Source organism: Epinephelus lanceolatus, chromosome 13, assembly GCF_041903045.1.
Source record: "Epinephelus lanceolatus isolate andai-2023 chromosome 13, ASM4190304v1, whole genome shotgun sequence".
NCBI lineage: Eukaryota > Metazoa > Chordata > Actinopteri > Perciformes > Serranidae > Epinephelus > Epinephelus lanceolatus.
Genome location: NC_135746.1, coordinates 9,994,432 through 10,013,898, shown reverse-complemented (window position 1 = coordinate 10,013,898; position 19,467 = coordinate 9,994,432). Strand labels below are relative to the sequence as shown.

General features: G+C 41.0%; 1 protein-coding gene across 1 annotated transcript in view; it reads left to right on the top strand.

The window, feature by feature from the left end:
- The window catches only part of nmbr (neuromedin B receptor), a 95,843-nt gene extending 77,633 nt beyond the window's left edge, over positions 1-18,210 (top strand). Inside the window, exons 4-5 of the mRNA XM_033649239.2 lie at positions 2,183-2,421; positions 10,692-18,210. Coding sequence (XP_033505130.1) covers positions 2,183-2,421; positions 10,692-10,854 — 402 coding nt within the window. The 3' untranslated portion in view covers positions 10,855-18,210. The remainder of the gene's footprint in view (positions 1-2,182; positions 2,422-10,691) is intronic.
- Positions 18,211-19,467: the final 1,257 nt, after the last annotated feature.

Genomic DNA, 19,467 nt, shown 5'->3' with positions numbered 1-19,467 from the left:
ATGTATATTACTGCTTGTAGCAGTTATTTTTTTCTGTTAAGGATTCCTTCATCATGCCTGATGGGTTTTGAAGCTGCAGTGAAAAAACAAGCTGCTTGTAGCTCAGAATTTAAGTATGTAATTCCTACCTGCATTATTTTAACCATGGGTAAACTGGACATGTTTTGTTGACCCATCCATCCACTGTGACATCCTCCCTAAGGAGTTTTAAAAGTTAAGGATCAGACAGGTTGTGTCTTTAAAAAACCTTGTCACCTAAAATCTACATGCATGTACAATTAATTTGCAACAGCAAATATTTTTATCTTTATCTGTTAATTTATTCATTTATTTATCTTAATGAGTCTATCTTTTTGTCCTTATCGTCATCATTCTTTTATTTGTATTTATTAATTTTTTAATATATTTTATATTTCTTTTGGTCTTACTTTCATTTGCCTTTACCATGACATTTGTGTGTTTAATTTTCATGGCTTTGCCCTCTATTTTTCTTGTTTTATCCAATTTGATCTTGCCTCTGTTTTGCCTGACTTTTTGTTGTTATTTGTCCCTGATTATTCCGCTTTTTGCTTTGTTTCTCAAGCACTTTGAACCCCTTGATTTGGAAAAACTTAAAGTCAGAATGGAAAAAGCACTCTACATCATTGGTGTTTTTCCCACTTATCCAATCAGATTAATTAAGAGCAACCTCCTGTGATGGCGTTGACACCAAATATTATCATACATGGTTATTGTAAATGTTAGCTCACTTTGCCCTGGGCAAGCTGCCAGACATATTTTAACAAATTGTAACCTCAGCTAATTTTTGTCATTTCACCAACTGTAATTACCTCCGCCAAGGAGGTTGTGTTTTCGCTGGCATTGGTCTGTTTGTCTGCAAAATAACTCAAAAAGTTATGAACAGATTTTGATGAAATTTTCAAGACAGGTGGATAATGGGACAAGAAATAGGTGATAAGATTTTGGTGGTGATCGGTTGAAGCAAAGTGGATAAAATAATAAAAAGTCTATCGTCTGACAGCCTCAGCAGCAATTCCAATTTCTAAAGACGGTGAAAATAGCACCACGTGTTGTTCTACTTGCTAAATATTGTTGTAATTCTAAAGTTGAAATTAATGTTCTGTGTTGGAGAAAAGAAAGTGAAAAATACAAAAAAACCCATTATATTCTGTGTTGGTACAAAATAAAAATGAAATAAATACACCACAGTGTCTCCATGGTGAAGGCATATATAACCTAATAATGATAGTGATGCAAATAACCTAATTGTGATGCAGGCTGCAAAATCTGATGCAGAGGGGGGGGGGGAATATCACCTACTTGGCGGAGGTCTGCACTCTCTGAGTGCTTTTCTAGTTTTGCTGACTGTGTTGCTAAAATACATATTTTGTTGTAAATTGTCTAAATGAAATTTTTATACAACCTGTCACCTTGAGTCTAATTTCTGAAACATGGATTAGCGTCACTGGATTAGTTGAAAAACATATAGAAAACACAATGACTAAATGTTTGAATTTTTGTTGACTAAAACTATGACAGATAAAAATGACTAAACTGTGAGTAAAACTAATAAATATTTTCCTCCTAAGACAAAGACTTAATCTATAATAGTTGTCAAAAGTCACACTGATCTCAAGATCTGAGGTCCTGACTGGAAAAACCATTGCCAGTGAAAACAGCCCATGCAGTATTTAAATTTTTACAAAAGTCTACACTTCAAAACTTTTTAGTCTTAAAAAGATGAATAAAATAAACTTGATGGTCCTGTGTGACTGTGGAGGAAGCTTTCTTGAGAGCCATACTTTTCTTCTCTTTATATGAAGAATAATATGAAGGAAGTATTAAATATTCATTAATTTATGCATTAAAATTGATCACATTAGCAACTAAATGGCTTTTTTTCCATCTCATGATCACCATGGTTTTCATGTCAAGAGCCAAAGGATTACATATTGTATCTGCAGCATATTATGCACATGAATAGAAGCACATTAAGAACACAAAGCTCATAGTGGTCCGCGCAGCTCCCAGTACATCTCCCTGAATATAAAATGAAAATTATGCAGTTGCGCTCTCGTTCATAACATGCAGAAAAGACTCAGCTGCAAAATCTCTCTTAATCTCTCATCCATCATTCCCAGCTAATTATTTTGTATTGTTGCCTTTTTCTCCGCCCCTGCAGATGGAGACGAGGAAGCGTCTGGCCAAGATCGTGTTGGTGTTCGTGGGTCTCTTCGCTCTGTGCTGGTTCCCCAACCACGTTCTTTACATGTACCGCTCCTTCCACTACCATCAGACGGATCTGTCATTGGCTCACCTCATCATCACCCTGCTGGCCCGAGTCCTCAGCTTCTCCTCATCCTGCGTCAACCCCTTCGCCCTCTACCTGCTCAGTGAGAGCTTCCGCAGGCATTTCAACAGGTTGGGTCTCAAATAAGAGTTTCTGGAACTGTCTTTGACTATGCCCAATAATAATAGTTATTGTAATAATAGTATTGTTCTTAATGTCAACAAATCCCATGAAAAGACCAAAACCAACAACATGTTGTCTGTCTTTGTATAAACATTATTCAAACAGGAGAAAATACTGCATTTGTTGGGGACTTTTTTCAGCTGTGGATTCACCCCGGTCTCACTCCAAAGTCGTTGAAATCCAGTGCTTGGTCAGTGACTTCCAGTGTCAGACACAGATGAAAAAAGCCGTCCTTTTGCATCAGCATGATACACAGCAGGTCGCCGTTATCGTTTAACAGCGCCTGGCGGTGTCGGGGAAATCACGATGGGATAACAAAGAAAGTTAAGGCAGTGGAAGTCTGAGTAGGGCGAGCAGGAGGGGTGGTGGATGGGTCCAACAACCACTGACTTTCACCCGGGTGGCTGGTGTTTGCTTCCCGTAAGATTGTAAAGCCAAACCCTGTTAATTTCTCTAAACCCAACCATGTGTGTGTGTTGTTTAAGGAAAAAAAATCCCTTTGCAGAGTTTTACCAGCATTATTTTGAAAGAGACTGTAAACTGTACATGTCTTGTGAAAACAGAAGTGTTTTTTGAAAACAATGTATGTAACAGGCTGAAGTTGACGCAGCATTGCAGAACGTCATCCTACCACCGTGAAAAGTTTTTGCGCTCACATCTGACGCGGAAATGACTGACAAGATGGCAATATTTGACAAGTTGGGAACAGACGATAAGGCTTGTTCTGGAAAACTTGTGGCGTCTGCTAGCCAGCTAAGAGGAGTCAGCAGTCACAGACGGTATAAAACAGTCAATAAAACCGTTTAACTGTTGTGAATCCCTGCTGCCATCAGAGGTCCTTGGGCATACAGACAAAATATATGAGGCTGATTGGTCCAGTAGTTAGTGGGATTAGCTGTGGACAGACAGATACACACACAACCAAACATACAATCCCATCCAGGCTTACACCTGGTGGAGATTAACACATACATGAACATTAGGTCTTAATTAAATCAAATATTACATCACACTGGCATATCAGATACGAATATGGAGGGTCGTCAGCTGGTGGCCAATCGGCTGATGAATGATCCAGTGATTATGATGCAGGACTGAAACAGCTGATGCCAATCAGCTAATGCAAGCACAGCGTCAGAGCTCTGCCCGAACAAACGCTCTGCTCATACTCATTTTCATAAGCGACTCAGCTTCAGAAATATATGAGTGTATTAAATACATATAATGCCTTCATCATTTTGTATTCACTGTCCTGAACCCATTTTACTTTTTACCCCGTAAGGCAACATGCAGTCTGACAGGACGCTCAACATTATGCTGAGATTAACTGCCCTTATACCATAAAAAAGATGGAAACATATGGAGGGTGGTCACTTCAACAAATTTTTATCTCTTTACTGACTGTATCTATACAGTGTGAATAAGACATATTGATGTCACAGGGATATAAATCAGAATTCCGGCAGACACTGAGACAGGCTGCTGCTCAGTGTCTGCAGGGTGCTGCTGATATTTTTCTCTCTGTGTATAGACCATGGTAAATTGCAGTTGTACACTAATCAAAACTTTCCAGAAGGCTGAACATTTGAAAAACTCAGAAATGGAGTCAGGAAAAAAAGCAGACGGCAAGTCCTTCGATTTTCACCATAAATGGACCCCATAACCTTGTGGCAAAATGAAGTAATCATGGCTTCGTCATTTTCTAAATCTCCTTTTGAGTGCTTCCACTTCCACTAAACTTCATTATTCTACCTCGGCGAGATGGAAACCCTCTTCAAAACTCGGCACAATCTTCCCAAACAGTGTGACTGTCACAGTGAGCTACAGGAACTCAGGGACGCGCCTTGTGTTTTCATTTGGGTCAGATTTGCAGGCAAATCCTTACGCCTTAGAGTCAGCGGAGAATACGTAGGAAAAATAAGATGTGCCTTTGGGAAGCAATTATAACGGAGCTGCAGCATGAAGCACGTGCCATAATTCACCTGTCTTTGGATTTATCTCTTATTGCTCAAAAGACATTTTCCAGGTCCAAGTGTGAGGATTTCCAGAAGTGTTAAGCCTTCACCTTCTGTATCCGGGGAGCAAGTTAAGAATCTTTATTTCCCTGGTTCTTTGGGACTTTGGGAAATATCAGTCCAAACACACACACAGACACACACACACACACACACTCCCGGCACATTTTTCTATAAAGTCTGAAACAGTTTGACAGCAACTCCAGCAGTCAGTGCGACTGTGTTTTGTTTCACATCCTTTAAGCGGGATTTATGCCTCTGCTTTAATTCAATGTCGTACCTACAGCGCAGTCTCTGTGTAAACGCGTAGGCTACCCTATGCCGTTGCTTGATGTGCACCTCTTAAGAAATGTAACTACACGATGCAGCAACGCAGACCTCCTGTGTATTGTTGTAAGCTGAAACCATTTCTCTCAGAGGAAATGAAGCTTTAATTTACGTTAGCATGTTGTATTTGTGAGGAGTACGTGTTTGTTACAAGACTATTGTTTTGTCGGTGAACCTTGTGAGTTACAATAAAACGTAATTTTGAACGTTACCTTTGTGAAATGTTACTGTTGTTCCCGGCCTGGTATGAGTGATGGAAAACTCAGCTAGCTCCAGATTTTGATCTGGTCTCTAATTTAAGTTTGTATTTAACAGAATATCTTATTATCTTAATAAAATGTACTGAAACAAAAGAGGAATTTATTATTTTGGCCGGTAAATAAATATGGCTTGGCTGGTGGATTTTTTCCATCAACCAGCCACCAGCCATTTCTCACCCTGAGACCAATCGTCATTCAGCAACAAGTCAGTCTACTTTGAAGAGACCTGACACACCAGGCTGTTGCTGAGCGTCTGTGACCCTGGTTTTTCTGGTGTCCTGCACCGTTGGCCCTTGTCTGCTTTTTTCTTTTTTGGTTGATTGAGCATGTTGAATTGGCGTCTTGCCCATCAGTGAATGAAATCACTCTGATTGGCCGTTCAGTTCAGTCCACGAGAACAGAAACAATTGCGAGGAGAGCAAATAAACAGCAGACGTCAAGAAGGAGTGAAACCAAAACAAACTTGGTGAGATTACTTTTTTAGCCACTGAGCTCTTCAGTAGATTTTTAATTTGTTGTGTCACTGCTCAGTAGCGCTTGTTAAAGGTAGGGTCTGGAGGATTTTCCAGTTGCTGTTTGTAAACACACATTCAAATTCGGCCCCTCCTGTCAGGCTCAACTCTCCCGGGTGTACGGAGCCCGGAGGTACGGAAGAAGGCTTCACAGAAGAGGTTCAGGCAAGGCTTGCACTGGTGCACGCTCGGACATGCTCGGGCACGGCGCCTGCGCTCTCTCATTGGCTGGGGAAATCTCCGCCCAGAAGTGGTCCGAGATCACAAAAACATCAAAATACAGTTAAAGGGCAGGAGCTCTGCAAACAGAGTCACCACCACACGAGTAGAAGCCCATAGGTGATGATTAAGCAGGATTTCATTTGTATATGTCTATATTTTGTTTTGTTTGAAAATCCTCCAGATCCTACCTTTAAATATCACTTGTTCTTTAAACACTGAGTTGTATTGTTGATGTGCTAACTGGCTAACTAGCGTCTTGAATCCTTCCTGTCAGTCTTCACGTTTCCCTTTTTTGAATGATGAATTCAGACCGCGGCCTGCTGCCATAGAGAGATATCTCCTCGCATGAAGATGCGGAGTGTACTTGCAAGTTGTGTGGTGTGTTTTAAGTGCAACTTTTTGGCAGAGACAGGCGACATGAGGTGACAGTTGGCCTTTGGTGCCACAAGTTCGTTGATGTCAATTTTGTTTGTGTGGGCCTTAAACAACAGTTTACTCTGCAGTTTCTTGAGAAAACACATATTATAAGAAAAGCACTCTTGGAAACAATACGACTATTTAATCAATAAATAATTCAAATAATAATCTAATAAAACACAAAGACAATGTTGCACCATTGTTACAAAACATCCGTGAGCTGTATTTTGTGAGCCTTTTAAATCTTGCTTTGTCTCTCTGACCACATGCTGTGTCAGTCAGATTAAAGGAACCCTGGGGAGAGTTCAGATGTGTAGGATGTGGGCTTCATAAATGTTTTATGAGGATGGAAATGCCTTCGATGACACTGGTCTCAAGGATTCACAGGATGTGTTGTGGTTTGAATCACTGGACGTAAGCATCCCTTTGTTTTAAAGAAAACTCCACCGGGTGCTTTAATGTGGCGGCACAGCTCAGCTGAGGGTGGGACTGTCACTAGTTATCCAGTAATATGGAAGGGCAGCAGGATTCCTCCTGCTGTGAGGCCGCGCCACTGTTCACAGCTCCTCTGTTTATGCCTCGACTCCACTGAGAAGCAGTGCGGCTCTTTTTCTGAACACACAGTACATAAAGTCATACATTTATGTTCTGTTATATTCTGTTTCATTCTCAGTTTATGAAATGCTTTGTAGTTTTTTCCATCAGCCACCTCCAGTATGACGTTATATTGCATCATAGCAGACCACGTTTCAGTAACCGGACCGTATAATTAGACACCTACTGCTTGATGAAATGTTGCTTAAAAATGTGCTATTGTAAAACTGCGTAAAGATCATGGACATCTTTGGTTTATTTGTGTAACGACCACCACAAAAAAAAGAAAGAAAAGATAAAAAACTTCTCAGTGAGAAAAACACAAATTTCAAACATGTTATATTTGTGTTAAAGAGGCAACAGATAGGATTCGTTTATTTTCAGCTTGGTACCACCTAGCGTCAGTGGTGTTGCATCGCACTGTCGCAACGACCAAATTGACCGTGGGGATCAGAGATAATCAATAAAATGTAGGCTGTAAAGCCACCAGTATACCTCTATGTATATGTAGAATGAGAAGGTGCGTGGACACTCTACTGAATAAATGAGTAAAGAGACCGAGCAACAATTACCAGATTTATCTGAAGAAAAAACAAATAGTAATGCAAATAATTATACCAGAATGCACAGTACCAGTACAAACAGCTCACAGTAAATTATACCAACATGTACAGTATCAGTACAAACAACAGTAGACACAGTGGAATTATACCAATATGCACATGTAAACAGTCACAATTCTAGAATAAACGGTAGCGTATGGAAACGATGCGGCTAGTTGGAGCTCATATTGAATGGGAAACAAAGTCCAGTGTTCACTTAGCTGGGCGTAACTTAGCTGGGCGGTGTCTGTCGATAGCTGCCTCCATGAGAAGAGACCAGAAGGAAGGGAGGGGGGTATCACTGTCCGAGGGCTGCCGTAGAATGGCAACGAGGATGTCAGCCGACCAACACTCGCTACCCGCTCCCTGGTTGCGGCGATTTGCGATGCTGGCCAGCTAGGAATGAACTAGCAGCCAGTACAGTACAGTCCTCTCTCTGCTAGCTAACATTTAGCCGTGTTTCTTACCGATCCATTAGAAAGAAAGCTAGCTGGACATGGGTTTTGAAGCCTCTTTGGTCACGGAGCTCCCTCCATCTCTTGAACGCCTGACTGAGGTTTACTCTTGTTTTTCCTCTTCTTTTATCACTCTCCTTTTTGCTCTTCTTTGCCTCCTCACACAGAGGAGCTCCTTTTCTTTTGCTAGGCCGTTTTTCACTTGTCTCCACACTTTGTCCGTCTGCCATTGTGCTCGTGACTCAACTATCTCATGCCCAACTCCTCATAAGGACCAGCTCCAGTCCCTGATTGGCTGACCGACCAGTTTTGCAATACATGACGCATTTCCTGCCATAAAGCATATTTTTTCTGCGAAATTTTGCCCCCGGTGGCAGAAGCTTATTGCAAAGCCACTAAGTAACCTATGTAAATGCTGATAGTCTGATTTTACTGTGGCCACTACCCTGTGCAACCCACATTATTTTCATAATGATATATTTAGGAAAAGATGCTATCTGTTGGTTCTTTAATAGAAATATGTTCAGTAGTCAACAACAAGAGAGCTATTATCATGAGCCTGGATGTTTTTACCGCAACATCGCTGCTTTTCCAGCTGGGATTGTACCCCCTGCTTTTTTTTAATTTCTTTTTTGCATTTTTACAAACAAAACAAAAAATAACAAGACAATCAAAAACAAAATTAACAGACATTAATACAGGAAAGGCAGCTATGGGACGACTGTGGCTCAGACGTAGAAGGTCATCCACTAATCGGAGGACCGCCTCCTCGGCTCCTCCAGTCCACATGTGTGAATATATATATGAATGGGTTAATGTGACATGTAGTGTTGAAGCACTTTGAGTGGTCAGAAGACTAGAAAGGTGCAGACCATTTACCATTTCTTCAGTCATAGTGGTGAGCCAATCATGAGTGCAACGTGTACTATACCGCATCACATTGTTCCCTTCAGACATATATCAGTTGAATCTGTCCCATTGTTCATTCACCATATCGTTTTCCCAGTTTAATCTTCCACACGCAGTCGTTTCCATCATTTGAGCTGGCAACATATTCAGTGTAGGAGTTTGAGGCCCCTTCCATCACCTCAGAATCATCTGAGCACAGGCTAAAAGGCCAGTTTTTAATATTTTAAATTCAAATTTATTCAAATTCGGTACTGCAGTTTTGTCACCCAGGAGACGACGTCTTGGCGAACTGGGCAGTTCACATTCTAACCATTAACCAGTGTAATCCAGAACATTCCTCCACAGGGAAAGAAGAAACCCTAATACATTCTCACAGTGCATATATGTGCCATGTTTTCTGCATTTCCAACATAGATGGTCTTTAAGTAGGCCTATTCCATTGATTCTTACTGGAGTGTGATAATATCTGTCAATCATTTCATACTGAATTAATATGGCTTCTCTGAAATATACCCCGGTGTTGGGAAGAATCCCCTCCTATGTTTTTGATCTTTCTCCCATATCATCCTTAGATTACCACAACCATTGTTTTCTATCCAAAGACACATTACATACCACTGTGATGCTCTGTGGCAACTGTACGTAGCACTCCGTCTACGTCTAGTCTCTAATCTGTAGATATTTCCAAAAGCGGCCTCGTCCCTCCAGGTTGAATTTTTCCTTCATTCTATTATGTGAAAGAAAATTGCCCTCTTTAAATAGATAATCTAATATTCTGATACCTTTTCTTAACTACTGAGTTTAATAGATTATCTCCCTACCTATTTATATTTCAGGGTTGTGCCATATGGCTGAATATATTTGAATATTATTAGAATTCTTACATTTTTTATGTACTTTTTTGCCAAACTATTCTTAAATGAGCTGCAATAGGATTTATCATACTAATTATTCTCATTTTTTATCTTTTGTGTGAGAGCTTCAGTGGGTTTAAAAGGAGAAGTAAGTTCCTGTTCAATTGGGATCCAGTCCAAGTCAGCATTTGTTCCGCCTCAGTGTCTAGCAAGCTTTGCATTTCAAAAGAAACATTATAATATTTTAGGTTTGGCAGTGATAGACCCCCTCCTGTCTTTGGCTGGCAAGGTTTGTCCATATGAAACCTCTAAGAGGAGGCACTCAGGAGAATTACCCAGAGCTCATGGCCATTGGTGAGGGTTGGGACGTAGATGAACCTGTAAATCGAAAGCTTTACTAGCACAATAAATTGATTTTTCTAATGTCATGTAGATGAACTGACTGTGTTGAGTATCACCGAGTGTCATCCTTTCATTGTGATGGACCTATTACTTTAATGTGGTACAGTCCTTCCTAATCTTTTGTCCATTCTAAGTTCTATTGTTTTTGCTCTTCTTCTTATTTCTTGTATTTTGTGTTTCTCTCCTTTTTTTGGCGATTTATTTGTTATGGGTGCCATTTCCGAAAACTGTATTTCAGAGTTTGCAGATCCAAAAGTACTGGAATGAAAAGGGCACAAAAAGAACCGGTTTCTGATTAAATAAAGAGAAGATAAAGTCTAAATGTCACTTTACCAAAATGGGAAGCAATAACATTTGTTTAATAATGGAAACTAGGATGGAAGCAGAGCATGTTCTTTTCCTTCATTTGTTTAGGATTATGCTTTAACAGCTCGTACCACACCAAATATCTCCACATGCAACTATTCTGTTAGAACTACATTGTGATTCAGTTAAAGTATGTGTAATTAAAGGAGGATATTAGTTTCTCGGTTTTATCATGATGACCCTGTGGAGTAAAATCAAACCTCTAAAATCTGTAATGAAGATATTTAAAGAAAGATCCTCCAGGACTTTGTGCACTCAGTTAACTCTTTCTTTTTCTCCTCAGTCAGCTGCGATGTGGTCGAGGTCCTCGCCCCGAGCGCCAGGCCAGCTACCTGCATAGCACCTCCCACATCCGCCTCACCTCCATCAAGAAGACCACGCCCACTGCAGCCGTCATTGCACCAGCAGCCAATGGCAACTCCAACAGACAAGAGGTGGCTCTGTGAAATGTGAGGCTGCGTGATTTTCAGCTTCATGTCATCACAGGAGTTCTGCAGACATTCGGACTCCTGCAGAACAGGAGATGTGTTTTGGTGCAAAGTGCGGATGGATAGAGGAAACTCTGCAGGCCTTGCACCGGTTGAATGATTGTACCAGTTGCTCCTGTCACACTGGACTTCATCATCTACATCTGCAGCTTGGTTGCCAAACAAAAAGTGCCTCTTGGAAATTCAAGTTCAGACATCAAATGGGAATCACAAGAACCCAAACTTAAGATATTTTCTACATCCGCAGTGTTTGCAAGAAGTATATATCTTACTAAAGGTGTTAGAGGAAGTTAAATTTGCAAAGGTTGCAAAAGTTTAACAAACCACAAGTCCAAGGCTGAGAGGACAGACAGTCTTGTTGACAGCATGGATGACACACTAGCATGTCTGCTGTGAAAGCTTGTTTCTCTGCTGCTGGAATGCTCATCATCGATTGATCTAAAAAGCCATTTTCATCTGTGTGGTGTCATGGTATTGATCCAGGGACAGAGGAGGAATTATGCCTGTCTTTTTGTCTGCTGCCTTTGAAGAGGAGGGTCAGAGACCAAGCAACATCCCCAGGGACACGAGTAAGTCCACGTCTTATCCAAGGACATTTTGGAGAATGTTTGGTACCGTGGGACTGGATGTTAGACTTTCTAGTTACGGGATGGTTTCTCTCTAAACTCCTGCTACGACGATTCTGGAGATGAATGGAATGCAGTTGTAGAAGACAAATGACTCAAAGCCTTGTAAACCAAAATATCTCCCTGTGTGGAGGAGAATCTGTTTGGTAAATGTTTGCTTTGTGGCTCTGTTAATCTCTGTGTTCACCAGGTACAGCTCTGTTTGATTTTTGTTGAACATGCTACTGTAGCTCCAGTTTCTGTTTGCCCATCCAGTCTACACGTGTTTCATGGATTTAAGGGGTGCCAGAGCTAATTGCCCTCTGGTCAGGGCTTAACAGTGTGAGTATTTCACATGCGTTTGCCCCTGAAAATAGAAATGTGCGGGCCGGAACAATTAGTCAGGAGCACAGTGTGTGTGTAAAGATCACAACCTACCATACTACTGATTATTCAAAAAAGTAAAAAAAAAAAAAGCATGGCAGCTAGCAACGACAGAGCAGCTGAGAACGATGTTACCCAGATAGCACACATACATCTGGCCGACGTCGGCCCGATGTATCAAGTTTAGATCGTTAAGACGTAGCTGGGAGAGCGTTTGCTCATTGCCAAGACGTCGCTGAGACGTTGGCCTTTAATCGAAAATGACCACCACGCGACATTCAAACAATCAATAAAATAAGCTGCGCTCAGTAGGCGTTCCTTCATTAATATTCATATGCTTCGTTAACTATGACCTTTATTCATTTAGGTCGGACCTTTCAAACTACAAATATTTCACCATCCAATGTGAGAAATCAGTGCTAACATTCAAAAATAGCTGACTGTTACCCTATTTCGTGTGCAAGTGTGCACAATGAAGAGACAAAAGTCAATTTGACAAACTTTATTTTCAAATTTCCACAAACAATATCTGACGGCCAGTCCGCTTCTCCTGGCAGCCTGCAAGACACAGAAAAGACGATGAGCACATAACTTCAAGAAACAAATCCCAACTTCGCCACTGTATTTTTTTTTTAGCATTTCAGCTGTCTTTTAGCCAGATTGAAGGCTTTGGGTCCGTCACTCTGCTTAATTTAGTGTTGAAACGGTTAAATAACGGGATCCGTTAACTCCGTTAACTGTTTTTTTTTTTTTTTTTTTTTTCCTTCCTACTTGTCTGCATTGGTCTTCATAGCTTAGCGCCACTAAAGGGTGTAAGCTTCTTGTGAAGATTGATGCACTGTTAATCTTGCAGTCCAGTATTTTATACCCATAATGCATGGTTGTGACCGTCACCCACCCTCCCTGGAGACTAGCCTAACAGCCTTTATTGGAAAAACTTCCTAATATGAGTCAGAGAGGGCCGTGATACACCAAAGTGTGTCAGGGGGAAAGTAAGGAAACAAGCAAGGGGGAGGGGGCAGGTGCTTAAGTCCTGAGTTATATAGTGACAGTGCATGCGGAGAAGAAGGAGGAAAAACAAACAAACAAATAAACAAACAAACGAAAAAAAAACAGGGGAGAAACAGGCAGTATAGCTGATGTATTGTGGCCTTGAGGTGGTTGTGCTCCATGCAGATTATCAAAAATAAACATATACATGTCTACTATACTGTACTGAAAAACAAAAACAAAAGAGAAGTCTATACTGAACACCAAAAATGTGAGAGTCTTGGTGGAGGAGGAAAGCCCGATTGCAGAGAAGAGTTGCCAGCGCGGTGTGGTAGGTTTGAGAAGCAAGTGGGCCCCTTTGGAGTGATCCCATCGGTTCTTTGCGATGCGTCGTTAATGTTAGCATGGCAGCTAGCAACGACAGAGCAGCTGAAAACGATGTTAGCAAGCTACTGGGCCCCCTGCTTTGACTTAAACGTCCACTGGAGTTAGCAAAGGGAAGACTCTATTCACGTGGCTCAAAATGTTCCATTTTTCACTTCCATAGTCCCAACATTGTCTCACAGAACAGTTTGTATGATATCCGACGAATTATTGCCCCACCAATGACATTACGTCCTTAACGTAGAGTTACATAATTAACGTAATGTTATGGAAGTTAGGTATAAATTAACGTTACCATGGTTAGGTTTAGGAAAAGAAACATGCTTTTTGTGACTCATCCACCGCCGCAACCTGCCTCCTTACAAGTACTCAGGACTGCTTCCTTATCACGTGATCACAAGCTTTAAAAATTCATGGGGTATGTACATATTTGGCCGCACTGCTTTTCATAGGACACGTATGAAAAATTTCTGAGAACAGTCTGATAGTCTTTAACTGATTTTCACATTATAGTTCAACGCATCCCCATACAATGGTTTATATGATGTCCTACATTATAGAGCCCCACAAATTACATCACATCCTTAATGTAAATTAACATGATTAACTCCAAAAAAACAACTAGATAGCAATGGAGGCTTTGGAACGTAACCAACTGGAAGATGTCACGGTAGATATATTCATTATTCTTAACAGTCCAGGGTTTTCGCATCATAATTACACACAAGCAGTGGTGAGGAGTGAAGAGGCACCCTGATATTTTGCTTAAGTATAAGTAATAAAACTACAGTGTGAAAATAATCCGATACAAACAAAAGTCCTGCATTTAAAGTCTTACTCAATTAAAAGCACAAGTTTTAGCTTCAAAATATACTTAAAGTACAAAATGCATGCAGAGTGACCCATGTCAGAATAATACAGTATATACTGGATTATTATTATTGATCTATTAATGTGTTCATCACTTAAATATTGCAGCTGCTAAAAGGTGGAGCTCATTTTTATGACTTTATATACTGCTGGGTGACTAAATCTATATATTATAATTTGTATAATTCATAGCTGATTTAATCTGAATCTCAGTAACTAAAGTTATCAAAAAATGTAGCAGAGTAAAAAGTACTATGTTTATTCAAGTAAAATACAAGTATGGCAAACTTGTACGAAAGTGAGTAAATGTACTTAGTTACATTCCACCACTGCACACAAAGAGAAGAAACACACACACATATAGTACATATATAATACTCCGTGGATTAACTCTGTTACTCCACAATTTTTGGGAGTAAGAAGTTAGTGTCAAGTCCTGCTTCTGGTCCTTGAAAAGATAATGTGAGAGTCCATATTCTCAGAGGGTGTTGGGCTCCAGGCCAGGGTCGTGCCTTGCCGGGCCTCTGGCAGTTCTGATGGCTTCATTGACCTGCGACACTCCAGCACACACTGGAATGGGATGCAGCTGAGTGTGGAGAAGTCTAAAGCCGTGGTGCTCCTCAGAAAACTGGGGATTACTCAGTCGCTGTAATTCTGTACTAATTTCAGGGAAAATAACAATTTCGTTCTCCATTTCAAACCAAGAAGACTTAATTCTCGATGTATGCTGTTATTGCATGTGTGCATGTTCTGTGGAGCTGAATGAAAAGACTCTCCAGGTTACACTCACAAGCATCTGGAATTAATTAACTGGAAGTTTACTGACTGAACACTAACCTCTAATTACCAACAAATTATATTCCAGGAAATAATTAATAAGTAATTACGGACCTTTTACATGAGGTGTTCTTTAATTGAACATAATGTAAGACAGGGGGCATTTTACTAAAACATTACTTAATTTAGATGTTCATTAAAAAGTTGGACATTTGGACTGAAGACCCTCTTTATTCATACACGATGTAACATCCATCAGTTTCTCCAGGTAACGCTCAGTTTTGAGCACTGGAGATAGCCATAGCCAGAGGCGTTGTGTTTTCAGGTTGTCACCCAGACAGTCCGTCCCATTCTCATGAACACGGTATCTCAAAAACACCTCAGGGGAACTTCTCCCAATTTGGCACAAATGTCCCTTTGGACTCAACGATTAACTGATTAGACTTTGTTGTCATAGGTCAAAAGTCAAAGCCACTTTGACCTTGTTTGGTTGATTCTTGTGAACACGACATTTTAAGAACACCTTGAGGGAATTTCTTCAAATTTGGCACAAACGTCCACATGTACTCAAGAATGAACTAAAGTTGTCAAAGGTCAAGGTCAGTGTGACCTCACAAAACTTGCTTATTATGGCACAACTTAATACAAATGTATAACAGGATAAAATAATTAAGGTCAGATGGTCAAAGGCCAGCTTGACTGTGACATCATCATGTTTTGACGTCATATCTCAATAGTAAATCCGCAGGGCGGTCCTTCGGTGGCTCGTTGAACTCTTGTGCTTGTAAACATAGTCCCACTAGAAACACGTATAGCGGTACAAAATGGCTCAGCCGTGCTCGCAGAAAACGCCGTCAAAGTTAGTGGATGTTTGTCGCGTTTGCGGCGACACATTCTCACCAACTAAAAGAAACAAACATAATCTTTTACAAGGCCATGACTCATCCGTCCACCCGGACTATAATGTTAGAGGGAATCGCCTTGTTGTTTACAAATACTTACGGGTAGAAAACCAGCAGAGCTTTTAGCTATATATATATATATATATATATATATATATATATATAGCCTATATATCACATTTTTCACATCACTGTATCACCGTTTAGACGGTTCCGATGTTTGTAAAGTCTATAAACAAAATGATTGAACAAACATTACTATTTCTGTGTGCACGTTTAACTGGGCTAACCTTTAGCTGTTAGCCCTGTTAGCCGTTAGCGGTGTCTGTAATAGGTAATAACTCATTAAACGGTCCGTGAAAAAAATATCTTTTCCAGCGGATATCTTAGTTACAACATGATTGAGCTAGCAAAGCAGTTTTGTGTTGCTATGTGTGGTATTTATTCAGTTTTGGGAAATCACGATGTCTAGAAAGCATCAGTGGCTGCAGCTGAGAGGGACAGCTAACACTAGCAGCAAAGCTAACATCAGGACGTCATCTATTAAAAGCCTCCCGTTGTCGGATACGACATGAAACTACTCCAGTTAGCTCAATAATGTTGTAACTAAGACATCCACTGGAAAGAATATTTTCTTCACGGATGAGCACATGTTTGATAAAACGGAGTTTAATCTCTCGGCATCCATTTTCAAGCTCTCTGTGTGTTTGTTTCCTTGCGGACGAGAAAAGGGGGAGCGCACATTTCCGAGAAGGCGTGTCCTTTTCAAAAATGCAAGAGGCGTTGCTTTGTTGCCGGCCGTTTTTGCCGGTGTGTTAAACACACTTTAGAAAGGAGTGTCCCCAGACTATCAGAAGGTGGAGATCTCTGATTGTCTGGTGGCGAGACTATACAACCACTGGGCGGTGAGTCTAAGATTTAGACCTATTCCAATAATCCTTGCATGCAGTGCTACAAGTGCCAAAACCCCTCCAAGCTTTGAACATGCAACAGTTTCTTTCCTTTAAAAATAAGTCTCTAAAGAAGCTGGCATTTCCTGGTGGATGCACAGACTAACAAACATGTGTAAAGTATCGGTGCTTCGTGTTGCTGCTTTGGCATGAACTGACAGCTGGTGAAGTGTGTGTGCACTCATCGACGTGCTGCATATTCAAAACAACCACTTACAGTAAAAGATTATGTGACGTTCTTCTGATTACATTTTAATGTTGTTGTTTTTTTTCCTCTTTAAAAGATTTGATGTGTTTTTCGACGCCAGGCATGTTTCATGTTTCTGTATTGGAAAATTATGATTGAGTCTCATAATCACATAATAAACACTCCCATACGGACGCACACATGAAGTGCCAGACTGCAGCAATTTTCCTCACACTTATATAGAAATAATTGTTGTTTGAAGCAACATTAGAGGCTGAGACAGGACATGTTTCAGGGCAGTCTAAGTAGTGGTTGTCACTGAGGGCTCTTAGCTCTTTATATAGACAATCAGCTATAAGTGGAAATGAAATTATAGCAGGTAAGCAGGTGTCAAGCGTCTGAATGCACCTGCTGGAGCCTGTCAGTAAAGGAAAGTAAAGAGCTGTGTTGGAGCAGAGGGTGGCTGGACAGCTGTTGCTTCCTCAAAACTTGCAACATGTCATTAGCTGGTGGAAAGCTAAACACAGACATTATCGAGACAGACTCATGGAAAGTTCAGATGAGTTCAGTGACTACACCATTTTATCAGTGTTAAAGGCATACTGTTAGTGGCTCACTGTGTGCTACTTTGAGTTTGTGAAGAAAACTTGTTCATGAATTGAAGTAAACGCTGACTGGTTGAACAGTCTGCATCAGAACTCTCACACAACTCGTGCAGTAAAATCCAAGTCTCATTTATCCAGTCGTATGCTCAGTGCTTTACGAACACATGCATATTCAATAATTAAAATATGTCAGTACACAACTAATATCCCACAATTCAGCCCACCACAAATGATGTTATGTTATTGACGTTAAGTTACAAAGGTAAGGTTTAGGAATAATAAACGCAGTGAGGGCGTTCCTTAAAATGACTTTAAGTTCACACATTTGAGAACACATGTCTCCAGGGGATAGTCCAGGGGTTTTGCGACCCATCCACTGCTCTAACCTGCCTCCTCACAAAGATCGCTCAAGACTGCTTCCTTGTTGACTCCATGCATTGGTCACATGATCGCAGCCTTTCAAAGTACGTGGGATATTTACGAATTTGGGTGCAAAGCATTTCTGAGAACAGCCTGACTGTAGTTTGTCAGCTCTGCGTAGTCAAAGGTTTTCCTTCAATCCTTTGGGTTTTGAAAAAGACATCTTTTTTCTTCAAGTGTAATATATGCTCCAATTTTAAGGTGGTGTACATGTTGAGAAGAAATAAACTTCAGAGAATACATTACTGATTTGTTCCTTCACCATTATTTAAATTTCTCTGTCTTCTGGAGAGTCTTGTCAGCTCTGAGACGAAGATCGGCCCGCCGTCTTCGGTACAGAATGATGCTCGCAATCGACTTGGGATTGTTCTCAGATGTAAGTTTCCTTTTTAATCAACTATAAATCTAATCATAATATACAACGCAATATAACATACCTCACAGCCTGAAAATTGGAGGGAAAAATGTACATCATTGAACAACAAAGTCTTTGTGAATTGAATGATTTCATAAAGTTTAATAAGTTATAATATACAGTAGTAACAAATATAAATAAATAAATAAATAATCTCATTTAAAAATGTAAAAAAATACTTATTTCATATATAATTAAGTAATTGTCCTTAAAAATCATATTGTTCATTCATATTATAATCTATTACAGGTGGCGTCAAGAGGGCCATACTGCAGGGTGAATCCCAATGTTCCTCTGTTGCGCCTCTATTTTAATGGTGGTGACACCAGGAAGGATTTCCGTGTGTCCCAAGAGTCCCTGGAGAGCCTCATCCAGCTCGTGGCAAAGGACCATGGCTGGGAAAAGTCCTTTGAGGTCCTGGTTTTTGTGTTCTGGTTGGCCTGTGGAACGTCCTACCGGGTTGTGTCAGAGGCATTTGACATCCCCCGCACCACATGCCATGACATGATTCACCGGGTCAGCAAGGTCATCCGGGGGGTGTTCAGGAGGCTCATCCGCTTCCCTGACATGGAGGAGCTGGAGGAGATCGGTGCAGGATTCCAGCAGCTGTCTGGTTGTCCGGCTTTCTGCGGAGTGGCAAGAAGCATTGATGGGTGCCATGTCCGCATTGTCCCACCCGGGCAGTTTGCAGGGGACTACTTCAACAGGAAGCTGTTCCACTCCATCCAGTTCCAGGCCATCTGCGACCACAAGGGTCGTTTCCTGGATGTGGTGGTGGACTTCCCTGGCTGTGTGCATGATGCCAGGGTCCTGAGGAGCAGCCCCTTCTATGTGCACCAGCTGTACCCACCTCCTGGATGGTATCTGATCGGGGATGGCGGATACCCATGCTTGGCTGAGCCGATTCGCCTGTTGACACCCTTCATGGAGCCTGTCCGCAATGCGGTGGAGGGCAGGTACAACGCCAGGCTGTCCAGGGCACGGTGTGTGGTGGAGAGGGCATTTGGAGTCCTCAAGACCAGGTGGCGCTCCATATTCCTCAAGGCACTGGAGGTGAAGGTGGAGTTTGTGCCAGAGGTCAT